We start from the raw sequence: 18,601 nt of genomic DNA, 5'->3' as shown, positions 1-18,601 counted from the left end.
GAGGCTGCAGTGATGGGCAATGATAGGCTGCACTGATGGACACTGATAGGTGGCACTGATGAGGAGGCACTGGTAGGTGGCACTGATGGGCATTGACAGGCATCACTGATGGGCACTTAAAGGCAGCACTCATATATGACATATGACGTCCTCCCAGAACGAGAGAACCGCCTTGCTCCCGTTATTGTACTATATGGCGGGCGGGAGGCGGTTAATGTATAAATATCTTTGCACTGACATGTAGTGGCAATTCAGTACGATTACAAGTTGCTGTAACTGTATTTTTGAAATGGCATATTCCAGTTTACCTGCACGTTGGGACTAGTTGGTTTAGTCCTTAAATCAGCCACTCTCATTCAGAAGTCTGTGGAACCTTAGAGTTCCTCCAGAGGTTGCTAGGGGTTCCTTGAGCTGTGGCTGGTTGACTTTCCATCTGATGATGCCTACATAATTGCAGGTCCCATGCCACCTGGCAGAGCCAACACCATGACACCACTGATCTTTTTAGCTGTCTGTACGTTTGGCACATTCTGACTACTACTGTAAGGGGGACATTGTTGACCACCAGTTAATTAATTTTAATAGAGGTTCCCTCAGATCTAATAAATTATTTCATGGATTCCTCCGGGTTAAAATGTATAAGAAAGGCTGCCTTAGATAGACCCTTTCCTTCTTCCTCACATTTCCTCAGATAGTTACCAACCTTCATAGCGGGTGCATCATTGTCTCTTTACACCTTGATGTGATCAGTGAACATCCCATGTATCGCATTTTAACATGCTGGAATAAACTGCTGTGTCTTTTTTGGAGAGCTGAACTGTCTACGGAAGGCTTCTTCAGCAGGTGACCATACTGGCCGGATGGACTGAGGTTTAAAGGAGATATGTCAATACATAAAGTGGTGCTTTAAAACCGAATTAGACCAACTACTATTTGATATATCCATCTAAGATTACCTTGGTGACAACTCTGCTGTGCAATTTAACTGCAGAATGAACAGCGTTGTCAATATATTGCAGGTAATGTAAAACAACAAATCTACGGTGTTAGTAATCAGATTGCATGATATATGTCCTTTTTTTTTGCCCAGAGTTGCACTTTAAAGAACAAATCTGATTTGTTGCAACAAATGACTCAGATGAGTCTTTCAGATACTGTGATAGAAGGAGGCCCCGTCTGACACTAAAATACCAGGATAATATTCGGCTTCCACTTATCTCGAGCCTCCAGATCAAATTTTCATAATGATCCACTTCAAAAATGAGTCTGTCTCCTAACATCCTAAGAAATGTAATGTTAATATTTCAGGCCTGTATGCGGCTCTGGCATTACACAGACCTCTGAAAATGAATTTTCTGCCTCTGCATTAGCAGATGAAAGAGATATCTAGAGGGAATTTGCAAAGTGGAAAAAAAAATATACTGAAAAAAATTAAAAGGTTTAAAAGAGGATGTTGCATGAAGGCACTGGGCCCCAGGAGGTTGGGAAATTGTGGAAACAGTGCAGAGGAAAAGCCAATTCCTTCCAGGCCTGAGGACTCCCAGGGAATTCAGATGATCCATTCTGGGACTTCTACAATGTGTTTAAATGTTAGATTAACACCTGTGCTTCCGCTGGGACGATGAGCTCGATGAAGGGAATACATTTATAAGAGCTGTCTCTTGGAAGGTGCAAGAACCTCCAAATCTGTGTCCTTTCTCCTCTGGCTTTCCCATCAATCTTGCCCAGTTGTACCGGCTCCTCTCCTGGACTGACATTACTTACTCTGATTTCACTGCACACTGTGAGCTTCTTACAATGTGCATTAGAAGCTGCAGCAGGTCAGATAGAGTCCTCCTCATTTCCTGCCTGGAGAACATCTAACTCTTTCCTCCCCAACCTGACTGTATATGGGCTGGTCTCTTTCATTCATTGGATTGCAGTTCTTTCAATCATGGAGGCTTAGTATCACATGTGGGCAGGGGCGGACTGACAACTCATGGGGCCCCCGGGCAATAGGGGATCATGGGGCCCCTGTGTCCTTGCCCAAACTCAAAAAAGCCTACAAAAAAGGTACCAGGGGCATCTCATGGGGTCCCCTACTGACCCCGGGCCCTCGGGCAGTGTCCGAGTTTCCAAATGGTCAGTCCGCCCCTGCATGTGGGCATTATCTAGGGTAGTCTAAATGCAAATACAGCCTGCCTAGTAATAACCACTTCTGCCAACTGACACCCATGTATTAGGGCGTTTTGATAATTACATTACTTCTCCCAAGAGCCAGCCCACTGCTAGCATCAGGGCTGAGGGCTTTTGAAAGGAGTACCAAGATAGGGTGCTGCAGGGGCAGACTGATAACTCATGGGGCCCCCGGGCAATAGGGGATCATGGGGCCCCTGTGTCCCTGCCCAAACTCAAAAAAGCCTATGAAAAAGGTGCCAGGGGCATCTCAGGGGGCCCCCTACTGACCCCGGGCCCTCGGGCAGTGCCCGAGTTTCCAAATGGTCAGTCCTCCCCTGGGGTGCTGTGATCTTTCCAGGAAGCTCTATATCGAATTCTGCCTGTTCCTCCCACCAGCCATGACTTGCCTGCATTGCAGAGAAAAGCACTGAGACCCAGTGATGACATCACCAATGGTTAGGGGCCCATTCAATCTATTACACTGCAGTACTGGTATTGCACAGGACTTTGACTGATCAGACAATGTAACTCCATGTTACGTTTTTTTCCTCCTGCCTGTTTGCAGGTCCCTAGAATGGGACAGCTTCATCCCCTACAACTGGGACACTCCTTGTTATTAATAGGACACCTTTTTTTTTCTCTCTTTATTCATCTTTTGATAATAAGTGAGAGTACAAAACAAAACAAAACCATATTCAGTCTTAACAATTACAAAATAAAACAAAACAAAAAGAAAAAAAATAAAGTCCAAAAGGCACTAAAATCAGGTGTTCGTTAACCCGAGCAACTATGGCAAGTAAGGCTCACAAATATTTATCTTAGCAGGAAAGGTAGTGAGTTGGATATTATACCAAATACAATAATAGGACCTCAGTGGATCACATAGTAGTGTCGCTTGAGGTGGTTGTCACGGAGGAATTAACCCATATATGCATAATTTTGGAGAGCTTTTTGGGGCACCCCCGAGACTCATAAGTATATCTGTATAAAGGGATAGCTGAATTGACCAGATTTTTCCAGAAGTCAAGTGTGGGCTCTGTTGATTATTATTATTATTATTATACAGTATTTATAAAGCGCCAATAGTTCGCTCAGCGCTGTACATTACAAAGGGGGACAGAACATGTGACAGAACAATACCAATACAATGCAAAACATGAGGGGATTGAGGGCCCTGCTCTTTCGAGTTTACAATCTAGGAATGACTTCCATTTAAGTTATATGGCTTTGCAGATATAGAACAATAATAAACATCCCAACCCCGGCAACACCTGCCTGGAGTTTGCATGTTCTCCCTGTGACTGCGTGGGTTTCCTCCGGGTATTCCGGTTTCCTCCCACACTCCAAAAGACATGCTGGTAGGTTAATTGGCTCCTGTCTAAATTGGCTCCAGTATGTGTATGTATGAATGGGAGTTAGATTGTACGCCCCTTGAGGGTTAGGGACTGATGTAAATGTACAATATATGTATGTAAAGCGCTGTGTAAATTGATGGCGCTATATAAGTACCTGAAATAAATAAATAAAAATAAACCTATCAGTGTTCTCATAGCTCTGGACATGGCCAATAAATGGACAAGACCCAAAATGCAAACGTCCACTGTTAATGGTACAGATATCAGCATACATTTAAGAATATACTCAGATACATCATTCCAAAAGGACTGGACCCTTTGATACTGCCAAAAGACATGTATAAAAGTTGTCAGATCTTCTGAACAATGCCAGCACAAAGCCAGGAAGGTAGAGTATCCAATGCAACCTTTGTGGAGTAATATAGATTCTATGTAGAATCTTGAATTGAGTCAGCCTATCCCTTACAGAGACTAATTGTTGCATAGGGTACTCCCAGATGTTCACCCAGTCCTCTGAACCTATGTCCAGAGCATCTGCAGTCCAGCTAGCCAGCAGTCTTTCCAGGTCTACTTGAATAGTTGGGTGTAGAGCTTTATGCACATTAGACAGGGATTTTGTAAGCGAGTCATCCCACAATAGGCTCTCTTTAACCTCCTCGGCGGTCTGATTATTTCCGATTTTTTGTGCTGAAAGCGGTACATTTTTTTGCATGGAAATATGTAGTTTCTTATTGTAGGCTGTAATTTTTAGGAATAACTCACTGAAATCTGTCCGAACAAGAGTCTAGTAAACATCCCGGGTATGATAAAATTTGAAACACGAAATCATAAATTATAATTTAATAAATAATCATAAAAAATAATAATATAATAATAATAAACAATTCAATAATATAATCAAACCAAAAACACTGAAATTTGAAAAACAGAGGCAAATTCGCACATCTCTGAGCAAAGTCACAAAATTGTTTTCAGTGTCTGATGACGAATTTCCCCCACGAATCATTATCACTCAATTCTGCAAGTGGTTCTGATTTACTATCGCTGTTCTCTAGCCGGTCTAAAACTGCTTTTGATGTAAAGGGACGCTTTTTGGACGCCATGGACTTTTCAAAGTTTCCAGGCAGAAAGAACAGTAAAAATGCAGGCAGGGCGCCGGACAAAGCACTCGGGACAAAATGTATGTGAAATGCATTAAAACAGCAATGTTTTACTATGTAATAATCATTTTTAAAAATATGAAATTTTTTAAAAATGTCAAATTTGCCGCCGGTTCCGGCGCCCGTACGTCCTGACATCACAGGGACCGTAACACGGAAGCCCGATGCCGGCATCGGCTGGAGGAGATGGCCGGGGACGCTGCAGGGGACACATCACGGGAGCGAAGGACAAGGTAAGTGCTGCAGGGACTCCCTGAGCAACGCGTCATTGTAAGCCCGAGTGTAGCTCGAGGTTACCGCTCTTGGTACTCAAATTTTACCCCGAGCTACACTCGGGAATACCGCTAGGGAGGTTAAGGGGCGATTCCTCAAAAACAATCTGGCGGTTATGAAACTGCACCTGAAAGGCATGTCGTAATTGGAGATAACGAAATAGATTAATAGGATGCTTTTAAGTTTATCGAGGACCAGGGGCTAAATGATGTCAAGCACGACTTGCAGAAGCCAAAGACTACCTACAAGTTGACTGGAGTTAAGGACACTGTGATCACTGTTCCAGGCTTAACTCTAGCCACTTGCAAGGTGGTCTGGAGGAATGTTTCTTCAAAGAGACTTAGCACCAGACATGGAAGGCGATCCAAAGGGGGTTTCCACTAAGGATATTTATGCATGCCAGAAACATTATTATTATTATACAGTATTTATAAAGAGCCAATAGTTCGCTCAGCGCTGTACATTACAGAGGGGAACAGAACATGTGACAGAACAATACCAATACAATGCAAAACATGAGGGGATCGAGGGCCCTGCTCTTTCGAGCTTACAATCTAGGAAATATGTGCAGTTATAGAAACTGCCCCTTCTATATCATCCACAAAGAAACTGCTCTGCATGTTTTCTGGGAGTGCCCCTTTGCTCAGAACCTGTTGAAGGGCCTGGAACCAGAACTCAGAGACTTTGTACCACAGACAGCTATTACGCACTTCGGTGTGCCAACTGGACCATTCTTTGGGACATTTGTTAAGGAGCACATTGATAGCACCTGGCTGGTGATGTGTTGCTTTAAGGACACAGAGGGAGAGGATGTCCATTGAGGACTGTTCCTGACTGGTCCACAGTCTGCTCAGGGACTATAACCTTATGGATTTTACAGAGGAAGAGGACATCTGAAGAAGATTTTTCCCTTCCCCAACTCTCCCTTTGAAGAAGATTTTTCCCTTCCCCAACTCTCCCTTTAAAGAAGATTTTTCCCTTCCCCAACTCTCCCTTTGAAGAAGATTTTCCCTTCCCCAACTCTCCCTTTTTGTCTTTTTCCTTTCAGTAAAGCTTCGGACCTGTGAACTCTTTTTCCCTTCCTTATCCTTCTTTCCTATCTCCCATCAGACCCGTTGCTTATTGAATTACTTCAAGATGTTTTGAATTGTTGCATGGTTTGCTTTAGTTGTGGTGTCATGTAGGACGTACAGGACAGGGGTCTAATTCTATACATCTGGCATTGTGCTGTTAGGAATTTTGGTGGTTCCTTAGGGGCCACACAGTGCTTTCAGGACATGCATGACATGATAGCTTGGGGAACTTTGCTTTGCACAACACGTTAGACAACATACCACAGAGTGAATGTAATTTCTTGTGTGATTGGAACTGTATTGAAATGTAGTGTATTCATGCGCTGCGTAGCTGTACAGGGTGGAATGTACACCGATTAATATTTTGTTTTTTTATACTTTATATAAAATAAAGTATTTTTTTTCAACAAAATAATTGGTATCGCCCATTATGTGGGTTGGTTCTTGATTCTAAATGGCACTCCAATGGACCTTGCCAATGAACAAGCGTTGCTACGCAGTGCAATGTGGTGGGTGCACTGTTAATAATGATACATGCACCTTTATGTGTGCAACTTGGTGCAATAGGCAGCCTATTCAAATGATCGGTGATTAGATTTATATGCAAGTAGGCTGCAATTAATAAAGTGTGTGCGCTAACACCCAACAATAGCGTGAATTTTGTTATTTGTATGTAATTTTCAGAATTTAGCTGGAACGTTATAAAACAGAAAGGAAAAAAAACTACATCAATTGCAGCACCTTCTACAAAAATCCTCCAGACAGTATTTTCTGTTCATAGCAGTACCTGATTGGAGGCCGAATTGGCTGACTTTATATAACAGAATGATATGTGCATTTCATAGACGATCAGGTAGAAAGAGGAAGGGAAGGGATGGAGAACTGAGCATCATTTCAGAAAAACTACAGATTCTTTCCACCAATTAGACATTATGCAAGAGTGGGAGGGGCATTACCTGGGGCCAATCAGGTTCTGTTGCATGCACATATGCTGATAAGAAAAAAGTGAACATAAGGATCACCCATTGGTGCACTGCTGCTCTTACACAGTCCAATTACAGGTTGGAGGAGAACAAGCTCAGCAGGCAACATTCTGCCCAGGAATCCAACCTTCTATGTGATGTTTCTCACAAGGGTAATTTGATAAACAGCAACCAAATTTCAGTGAATAACAGCATGGAGACTCTATCTTATCACAGGGTTCAAAGACGTTTGGCAGTTTTCAAACCTTTTAATTTTTTTTCTTTTACAATTAATTTTATTGTAGAATAGATAACATCAGAGAAACAGTCAGAAACAGAAGCACTGACCAACAGAAATAAAATGTAAAAGTTTTCTGATGAATAATACAGGGAATGTACTGATATATAAACAAGGAAACAAAGTACACAAGTGCAATACATGAAGAGGGAAAATAAAATAATAAGTTGCAAAAATGGTAGACAATTAGAGACCAATGAGATAATAAACTAAGAGAAAAGATTATCTCAAAATCTGCATACAGAAGGCAGAAAAGATGGAGCACGGAGCCTCGCTGGATGCACATTGGTACTCTATACTCAGGTCTCCTGAAGAAGTCCGATGTTTGGCAGTTTATTAGACACTGTACAAAACTCCTTCAAAAACCCACTAAAACCAAAACAGTTCACAAAATAATGAAATGTAGAGCGGACTCACCTTCCTCATTGATGGAAAGTTTTTGTATGAGCCATTCCACCACGTCATTACCTAGATTAACACACAGAGAATTAGTAGCAGTTTTAGAACAGGATGACATACCAGAAATGCTAACCTCTTGCATTAAATGTGACATGGAAAAGAATATGTCACTCTGCTCATTCAGGTAGAAGTGACAGGTTCTCTTGACAGCTCCCTCCCAACCTATTGATACTTAAAGAGGAATTTCAGTCCCCTTTAATTTCACCCCCCACTCCAGTGTGGACATCTTTATTATTCTGGCACATGCACCAAAGAGCTCTGCCTGGCCTTCGGACACAGCCCTGAGGCACATCTGCACATGGTTGTATACAGTAGCTGGTAAGGTTGAATAAAGACACCAGTCCATCAAGTTCGCCCTGTGTAGGTGTGTGTACCACTTTTCATATCCCTGTGTGTTGCGATCGCTAAGATGCCCATCTACAAGTTTTAAAAATATCAACACTTCCCGCTGACACCATCTATTGTGGGAGGGAGTTCCACATCCTTACCACTCTAACAGTAAATAACCCCCTACACAGTCTATGGTTAAACCACTTCATGTTCCACTTCTTTGAGTGGCCACTTGTCTTCTTAAAACAACCAGAGACTGAACAGTTTTCTCCCTATGCTAGAATCGCCATTTAGATATTTGTACATTACGATCATGTCTCCTCTCAAGTGTCTCTTCTCTATGGAAAATAGGTTTTATTTTGTAGCCTTTCCTAATAACTGAGGTCCTCCAGCCCCCTTATCAGCTTTGTTGTCCTCTTCTGGACTCACTCCATTTCCAGCACATCCCTCCTGGTGACCAGAACTAGACAGCATACTCTTACTGTGGCTGGACCAGAGTCTTGTGAAAAGGTAAAATTACAGTTGTATCTCTTCAGAAAATGCCATTTTTAATGCATGCTAATAGTCTGCTAGCTGCAGCTTGGCATTGCATGCTATTGCTAAGTTCATCATCTACTAAGACGCCCAGAAACTTTTCCATCCTTGATTCCCTGGAGGTTCTCCCCCTAGTGTGTAATTCGCATTCGTATTTTTAGCTCCTAGGCGCGGTATAATTTGCTATATTGAACCTCCTTCCCCATGTAGTTGCCCACCCCTCTATTTTTTGGAGGTCTTCCTGTAAAGTTGCTATATCCTGTTGTGAGGTTATTACCCTGCTTAACTTTGCATCGTCAGCAACAACTGAGATTGAATTGTTTATACCAACCTGTATGTCGATTATGAACATGTTAAACAGAATTGGTCCCAGGACATAGCCTTGGGGTACACCATTTACAAACTCCAGATCATTCAGAAGATTTGCTATTAATCACCACCCTCTGGACATGCCCCTGTAACCGGTTTTCTCTCCAGGTACATACATTATTGTCAATGCCAACAGACCTCAATTTGTAAATGAAGAGTTTATGAGGTACCAGGTTTTGTAGCGGGGTTTGTCAAATGCTTTGACAAAATCTAGATACACCATATCCACAGGCCTTTCTATACCTAGATTAGAGCTCACTTCCTCATAGAATGTTACAAGGATGGTCTGGTAAGAATGATCGATACTATTTTCATCTGCAAAGTTCCTTATCATCCTCTCCAATAGTTTACATACTACTGATGTTAGGCTGGCTGGCCTGTACTTTCCAGGTATGTATCTTTCCTTTTTTTGAATATTGGTACCGAATTAGCTTTTCACCAATTATCTGGTATCATTCTTGTCAGTAAGTTGTCCTTAACGATGAGGAATAACAAATTAGCAATGACCTAGCTAAGTTCTTTGATAACTCTCGGGTGTAAGCCATCTGGTCCTGGTGATTTGTTCACAATAAAGTATAACTATACATAAACCTTTTTTTTAGTTTTCGATAGAGTGAAGAGGGATTAGAACACCTGTCAGGTTTTTATTACTGTCTGTACCCCCGTTCGGAAGATTCACCCTCTCTACTTGTCCTGTTTGCCATTATCATTAAAAGTGAACGTAAAGGAAAATGCCGCATTTTGGGTTGTCCCCAGAAAAGTAATAGAGAGGAAATCTTCCAAAGGAAGAATTATTTCTGGTGACCTGGGAGTCCCCAAGCAAATTCCATTAATTTAGCAGGGATTTCCTCTCTCGTCCTGTTTGGCTATGGGACAGGAAGTGAAGGGAAATCTCCGCAATGGGACACAGATGGCAAAAAGAAATCTGACAGGGGTTATAACCCTCCCTTACTCTATCCAAAATGGAAAAAAGTTTTACCTATAGTTCTACTTTAGCTTTTTCAAGTCTTTTTAGAACATTGGCTTCTGTAAGCTACAAGGGTACAATCCATGCTGTGTTTCTAATAATACCATTTTGTCTATTATACCCCTCCTTTTCCATAGCAAAAACCGAGGAGAAAAATGTATTTAACACAGTTGCCTTCTCCCTGTCACTTGCAACCAACTTCTCCTGATTATCCTTTATCCAATTAACATATTTCAAACATTGGGGGATTCTTTTTACTCTTCTCCGCCATGGGTCTCTCGTGGTCTCATTGCTCTGCCCTGAGTGCACTCTTACATTCCTATTACATTCTTTGTAGTGTTGGAATGCTGACAATGTCCCCTCAGCCTTAGATTTTTTTAAAGGACAGTTTTTCTTTTTAATATGCCTCTTTACACTCAAATTTAGCAACTCAGGTTTAACACTGGCTAATGCCATTAATTAACATTAAAGTGTTACTAAACCCACAACAGTACAATCAGTCTGTATATGCAGCAAAGCATTCTTGTTATATTCACTGTGGAACCTAAGGAGTTAATCCTCTGCATTGTGTTAAAACACTGTTTGATCCTGCCTTCACTGATCCTCCCCTTCTTCCAGTGTCCTCTTCTTATCTCCTGATAAGACATACCATGTGGAGTCACTCTGCACAAGCTCAGATTGGTGTGTATAACTAGAGAGTTTTTTTTTTCTTGGCAGAGTGCATGTGATCAGCACAAAGCCAATCAGCACTGTCCAGACAGAGGTCGGGGATTCTGCATCCTCCTAGAGCAAAATGAAAACTCCATCTGCAAGCTTTAACCAGTACTCTGCTGGATGCTGAAAGAAGTTACAAGACTGTTCTAACTGCTGATGAGAAAAGGTATTTAGCAGTTTATATTTATATTTACTAAAATTATTGCATTTCCATGTTCTGTGTACTGCGGGAGACCGTATATAGTGATTGCAGGGTCCTGGGTTTTAGTAACACTAAAGCATTCCCAATTTTCCTCAGTGTTTTTTGTTTGTAGGCTATCTTCCCATTTAATGTCATGAAGTATGGTGAACAGTTTAGTAAAGTTGGCTCTCTTGAAATTGGATGTTCTTATCCTACCCCTGTGTCTTCTTTTCCTATGATTTACACTGCCCATAATTACCCTGTGATTACTGTAGGTTATCCCTTACGTCCACATCAGCAATCAGCTCTGTGTTGTTTGTAATTTGTAGGCCAAGCACAGCCTTGTTTCTATTGAGGCATCCACCAACTGACACATGAAATTGTCATCCAAGACCTTCAAGAAATGATAAGCCTTAGATGACTGTGCAGTTCCACCTGCCCAGTCAATATCTGGATATTTGAAGTCCCCCACAGGGGCGGACTGACAACTCATGGGGCCCCCGGGCAATAGGGAATCATGGGGCCCCTGTGTCCTTGCCCAAACTCAAAAAGCCTATGAAAAAGGTACCAGGGGCATCTCATGGGGCCCCCTACTGACCCTGGGCCCTCAGGCAGTGCCCGAGTTTCCAAATGGTCAGTCCACCCCTGGCCCCCCATGATAATCACATTGCCTTTTTTCGCCACCATTTCTAACTGTGTAAGGAGATCATTGTCCTCTCAGTCCTTTAGGTTAGGGGGCCTGCAGCATATACCCACTATTAATTTCCCTTTAGTTTCTTTCCTTTGTAGCTCCAGCCACAAGGATTCCACCTCCTCCCTTGCCCAGTTAGCAATGTCATCCCTCGTGTTCTCCAACAAATCACTATTGACGTACATGCACACCCCTCTCCCTCTGCTCCTCCCTTTTATGTGCCCTCTGGAATGCTCGCTCAGTCTCTAACAAACTTTCTATTATTAATGACCTCTTCCTCTCCCGCTCCCTCAACCTACTGGCTAGTACCAAAACCTGGCCCAAAGATTCTGACTCTGTCTCCTCAGAAGTCTCAAGAGATGCAGCCATGCAATTGAGTGAGCATGGCGTAAAACAAAATCCCTGAAAGACTTTACCCTCTACAAATCCACCCTTATCAAATACAACTCCAACCTCTACGCTGCTAAACAAACCTACTACAATTCTCTCATCAAAACCCTCTCATCCAATCCTCGTAAACTCTTTTCTACCCTTAATTCCTTACTCCACCCCCCACTGCCTCCACATACCAACTTAGGAGCTGGATAAAGGCCAGCAAAGAGCCACAGTTTGGAGAAAACAGACCACAGACCTATAGAGAGATTTGGTTAGTCTACAAGATGACCAAACCTTTATGGTCTTGCTGAGTCTAATCCCTGTGTAGGTTCCATGTCACAAGATGACCAACCATTAATGGTTCCTCAGTATCTTCACAGCTTTAAAGAGAATGGACTGCATGTACCTATAGGAAAATGGCTCAACTACCAAAATGGCAGCACTCACGATGCCTCATTGATCTGGGTAGTGAACAGAATGGTTGCAGCCAGTTAGCATCAACATATGGCTTTTGGAACTTGAATTTTAATGTGACAGTCCTGGCCATTATGTCCCCCTTATGCAGGCTTCTGTGCTGCTAATTTATAACGCCCTTATCTGCAGAGTAAAGAAAAAAGAAGGCCCACAGATGTATTCCAGGTTTATTTTTATCATTGGAGAAAAGAGCAGGAGCTCGGAAGGATGCGTAGGAGATTATGAAGTCCCATAAGTACAATGAGGACCCTGGGGTTCAATTATCTCATTACCGCTCACTACTGCCACATAGAAACTGCTTTAATCATATCACTGGCAACAGTACCTGAGATAAAATACTACCGAGAAGATTTCTTATTCCAGCAGTTGAAAATGATGACAGTCAGATGCTTCCTGAAGACGACGGTGGACTTAAAAATAAGCTGTGGTCTGCTCATTATAGTCAGTGTGCCATTGTACTTAGAGACAAGGTGTCATTGATATGCAAGGGGGGTTATTGCTGAAGCATGCAAAATCTGGTGCAGCTCTGCAGAGAAACCAATCAGCTTCCAGATTTTTATTGTGAAAGCTTAATTGAACAAGCTGAAGTTGGAAGCTGATTGGCTACCGTGCACAGCCGCACCAGACTCTGAGAGCTCCAGTTTTAGTAAATCTAGCCTTAGTGCCTTACATCTCCACCAGTGTGTCCTTGTAGTGAGATACAAGGTGTCAGTTGGGTTGATTTACTAAATAGATGGTGCACTTTATGAGTGCAGTTGCACTCTGCAGGCGCAGTTGCTCCAGAGCTTAGTAAATGAGGTGAAGCTTCACTTTGCAAAGACTATTCAATCACAAGCAAGGGAAAAAAAGGCATTTTGCTTGCACATGATTGGATGCTGGAAGTCAACAGAGCTTCCCCTCATTTACTAAGCTTTGGAGCGACCTTCAAAGTCCAAAGTCTTGTTGCCTTTAGTAAATCAACCCCATGGCATCAGGGCACCATTGTCCTAATTCCTTTTTATCTGCCCACTTATTCTGGATTGGTTATTCTGATATATTACATAGTCTGGCTGAAAAAAGACAAAAGTCCATCCAGTTCAACCATAAAAAAAAGATAATCCTACACCCACAGTTGATCCAGAGGAAGGCAAAAAACCCAGCAAAGCATGATCCAATCTCAAGAGAGAATAAATTCAGTTCCTCTAATCTTTCCTCATAGCTGAGCTCCTCCATGCCTCTTATCAATTTGGTTGCCCTTCTCTGTACTTTCTCCAGTTCCCCAATGTTCTTTTTGTGAATTGGTGCCCAAAACTGAACTGCATATTGCAGATGAGGTATTACTAATGATTTGTACCGGGGGGGGGGGGGTTATATCTCTCTCTCTGGAGTCTATACTTCTTATAATACAAGAGAGGATTTTACTCGCTTTAGAACCCGCAGCTTGGCATTGCTGCCATCATTAATCTTGTGATCTACCAGAACCCCCAGATCCTTCTCCACCATTGACCCCCCTAGATCCTTCTCCACCTTTGACCCCCCCAGATCCTTCTCCACCATTGACCACCCCAGATCCTTCTCCACCATTGACCACCCCAGATCCTTCTCCACCATTGACCCCACCCAGATCCTTGTCCACCATTGACCCCCCAGTTGTACCCCTCCCCCTAGTATGTATGATGCATGCATATTCTTAGCCTCCAAGTGCAAAACCTTACATTTATCAACATTAAACCTCATTTGCCACATAACTGCCCAATTACACAGAGCATTGAGGTCGGCTTGTAAGTTGGAGACATTCTGTAAGCCAGTGGACCTGCAAACTGGACTGCATATTAGCATTTCCAACAATGACAGCCATCATATTTCTCTCAGGGCCCAACTCTGGGTTTTTTGTTTTTTTAACCACTTCAAGGGACACTTTCGCCTCCTTCCTGCCCAGTCCAATTTTCAGATTTCAGCAATATGATACTTTGAACAACACTGAATCCGAATCAACATTTTATAATTTTTTAAGTGACAGACAGAGCTTTCTATTGGTGGTATTTAGTCGCCATTTTTTTTCGGTATATAAACAAAAAAATACAGAAAATTAAAAGTTTCTGTTATAAAATTTTGCAAATAAATAAACTTTCTTCATATGTGAAAGTTATCGAGTTTGCAGACTGTGGGATATATATTTGGTCGATCCTGATGTACTGACAGCCAATCTAATTTCTTGAGGCCACAAAATGCCAGGACAATGCAAATATCCCCCTGTTTGGGAAGTAGACAGTCCAAGGTATTTAGTAAGAGGTATATTAGGTTCTTTAAAGTTTGACATTTTTGTCACAATTTTGGGGAAAATGAAGAAATTAAATAAAATGTTAATTTTTTTTACATACTGTCACCAGAGCAGTACAGCGCCATCATATCACACGTGCAGCGGTGATCAGCGATACTGACTGATGACAGTATCAAAAATAAATAAACGTTTTTTGTTCTTTTTGACATCTAAAATTTATTTTTACTTTCTTTATAATGGCTTTTTTTTTTTTACATACTGTGACCAGAGCAGTGCTGTGCTACCATAATGACACTGTACTACTCTGGGGAGGTGATCAGGATTTTTTTTTCACACTATGATTGCTTATAACAGAGATGATCACTGTTATAAGCAATCATACTTAGCAGCTAAAAACATTCCTTTCAGTCCTGCACTTTCCCCCTTTCACCACAAGATGTCCTCAGTCTTCCACGTTGAATGACACCCAGTGTCACCCAACCCTGGAAATCAACACATACTATAAGTGTAGGATGTCATGGCCCGCCCACTTATGGTGTGTCAGCACGGAGCCCTTCCTTCACAGTGTTCTGGTGCCAGGAGCAGTGCTGACGTCCTAATGCCAGCACTACTTTCTGCATTAGTAAGGGCCTCCCAGTCAGGAGATTATAAGAGGACCCCACGGCTCAGGGGCGGACTGACGACTCATGGGGCCCCCCCGGGCAATAGGGGATCATGGGGCCCCTGTGTCCTTGCCCAAACTCAAAAAAGCCTATGAAAAAGGTACCAGGGGCATCTCATGGGGCCCCCTACTGACCCTGGGTCCTCGGGCAGTGCCAGAGTTTCCAAATGGTCAGTCCGCCCCTGGTACGGCTGCCTGAAGACTTCGGAATAGGTAACTATGAAAACATAAAAAGCATAAAACCCAACAAGTGATTTCGGGAGGGGGAGTTAAGGTGTAAGACACATTTGCACTAGCATTTCCTTTTTTTAGCTTTTTACACAAAAAATAAAATTTTTGCTCAAAAAAATACCCCAAAAACGCCAGTTTGCCATGCTTTACCGCGTTTTACCACGTTTACCAGCAGTAGAGCATTTTTACAGCTTAAAAAAACTCCTCTAGAAACCCACTACTTCTGGGATTTTTTTGCAGCCAAAAAATGCTGATTAAAGCCTATGTGTGCCTGGACACAAAGGACAACATGCCGGGGAGTTTACCGGCCATAGAAAAAAAATACCAAAAGCGAAAAACAGCCGCTGTAAAAACGCGCCGTGTGCGTGAGGACTAAGAATCACGTTTTTGGGAATTATAAACAAGCGCGGCCAGTATCAGATATTATCTGCTGTGAAAACACGTCTGCGAGCAGCGTCTGGCAGCAAAGGGTTTAAACGGCTTTCGAGTTTCTGAAAATTAAACTCACTGAATTATTAAGTATGTTTACTGGCATGAAAACCTCCCTCATTCCCCGGCAAGAATTATGAAAATAAAAAGCAAACATTTCCTAAAAATAGGTCAGCACTGGAGAACGCATGTATGTGGCTGTGTTTAATGCAGGCTTTGTACATCTGTCCAGCAATCTCACATGAAATGCGCAAGTTTAGGGATTTAAAGTGACAATAAAAAAATAAATCATATTCAAGTATGTATTCTTAACTCAAAAAAATCCCTTCCATTGCACTCAGCCTCCTCCAAATGTCCACATTCTTTTTTTGCTGCTGTCATCTGACTTCCTATTAGAGGGTGGCTACATTTCTTTAAAAATACTTGTCATATACCTTGTAATAAAAACGCATTTCAACATGCAGTATATATACAGTCAGGTCCATAAATATTGGGACATCGACACAATTCTAACATTTTTGGCTCTATACACCACCACAATGGATTTGAAATGAAACGAACAAGATGTGCTTTAACTGCAGACTGTCAGCTTTAATTTGAGGGTATTTACATCCAAATCAGGTGAACGGTGTAGGAACTACAACAGTTTGCATATGTACCTTACACTTGTTAAGGGACCACTTTCACTTTTTAATACTTGATTGCAAATCCTTTGCAGTCAATTACAGCCTGAAGTCTGGAACGCATAGACATCCCCAGACGCTGGGTTTCATCCCTGGTGATGCTCTGCCAGGCCTCTACTGCAACGGTCTTCAGTTCCTGCTTGTTCTTGGGGCATTTTCCCTTCAGTTTTGTCTTCAGCAAGTGAAATGCATGCTCAATCGGATTCAGGTCAGGTGATTGACTTGGCCATTGCATAACATTCCACTTCTTTCCCTTAAAAAACTCTTTGGTTACTTTTGCTGTCTGCTTTGGGTCATTGTCCATCTGCACTGTGAAGCGTCCAATGAGTTGTGAAGCATTTGGCTGAATATGAGCAGATAATATTCCCGAAACACTTCAGAATTCATCCGGCTGCTTCTGTCAGCAGTCACATCATCAATAAATACAAGAGAAGCAGTTCCACTGGCAGCCATACATGCCCACGCCATGACACTACCACCACCATGCTTCACTGATGAGGTGGTATGCTTAGGATCATGAGCAGTTCCTTCTCCATACTCTTCTCTTCCCATCACTCTGGTACAAGTTGATCTTGGTCTCATCTGTCCATAGAATGTTGTTCCAGAACTGTGAAGGCTTTTTTAGATGTCGTTTGGCAAACTCTAATCTGGCCTTCCTGTTTTTGAGGCTCACCAATGGTTTCCATCTTGTGGTGAACCCTCTGTATTCACTCTGGTGAAGTCTTCTCTTGATTGTTGACTTTGACACACATACACCTACCTCCTGGAGAGTGTTCTTGATCTGGCCAACTGTTGTGAAGGGTGTTTTCTTCACTAGGGAAAGAATTCTTTGGTCATCCACCACAGTTGTTTTCCGTGGTCTTCCGGGTCTTTTGGTGTTGCTGAGCTCACCGGTGCGTTCCTTCTTTTTAAGAATGTTCCAAACAGTTGTTTTGGCCACACCTAATGTTTTTGCTATCTCTCTGATGGGTTTGTTTTGTTTTTTCAGCCTAATGATGGCTTGCTTCACTGATAGTGACAGCTCTTTGGAACTCATCTTGAGAGTTGACAGCAACAGATTTCAAATGCAAATAGCACACTTGAAATGAACTCTGGACCTTTTATCTGCTCATTGTAATTGGGATAATGAGGGAATAACACACACCTGGCCATGGAACAGCTCAGAAGCCAATTGTCCCATTACTTTTGGTCCCTTAACAAGTGGGCGGCACATATGCAAACTGTTGTAATTCCTACACCGTTCACCTGATTTGGATGTAAATACCCTCAAATTAAAGCTGACAGTCTGCAGTTAAAGCATATCTTGTTCGTTTCATTTCAAAACCATTGTGGTGGTGTATAGAGCCAAAAATGTTAGAATTGTGTCGATGTCCCAATATTTATGGACCTGACTGTATATATACTGCATGTTGAAATGCGTTTTTATTACAAGGTATATGACAAGTATTTTTAAAAATACATTTCAAATATACTGTGTGTCTTTAAAAATACAAATCTACATTTTTGGAATGCATTTACAAATATATGCAAAAATATATGTTAAAATAACATTTTATATGTTAAAAATAAAATCTGAAAATTCTACAAAATATATAAAATCTTTTTTTAAAAATATATTTTTTTAAATATAGTCTTTAGATTTTTTTTAATATATAAAAAAGTAATTTTAACATACATATATATATATATATATATATATATTTTTTTTTTTTTTTTTTTTTTTTCATCCATGGCCATGTGGGATCTCCTGCATGGTAGGGGTTGGGGAAAGACCTGGCAACCTACCCTGTAAAAATAATTGCTAAGAGAATTCATGGAAAAAGTCGCTTACGAGTGACGGTCAATGCAATCGCCAAGGGTCAGATACGACTGAATGGATATATATATATATATATATATATATATATATATATATATATATACCTTGTTGATATGTTTTTTATTTTTATAAGTGATCACATGCCC

The 18,601-nt window shown here is 41.7% G+C and overlaps 1 protein-coding gene across 2 annotated transcripts in view; it reads right to left on the bottom strand.

The window, feature by feature from the left end:
* The window catches only part of RGS11 (regulator of G protein signaling 11), a 146,342-nt gene that overhangs the window by 104,765 nt on the left and 22,976 nt on the right, over nucleotides 1-18,601 (bottom strand). For both annotated transcript variants that reach the window (XM_089658258.1, XM_089658259.1), the window contains exon 3: nucleotides 7,696-7,746. In XM_089658258.1, the coding sequence (XP_089514384.1) occupies nucleotides 7,696-7,746 (51 nt within the window). The remainder of the gene's footprint in view (nucleotides 1-7,695; nucleotides 7,747-18,601) is intronic.

Source organism: Staurois parvus, unplaced genomic scaffold (assembly GCF_062004578.1).
Source record: "Staurois parvus isolate SC_StPar_1 unplaced genomic scaffold, SC_StPar_1.0 ptg001060l, whole genome shotgun sequence".
Lineage (NCBI taxonomy): Eukaryota > Metazoa > Chordata > Amphibia > Anura > Ranidae > Staurois > Staurois parvus.
The sequence above is the reverse complement of the archived record's forward strand: the minus strand, read 5'-3'. Positions and strand labels throughout refer to the sequence as shown.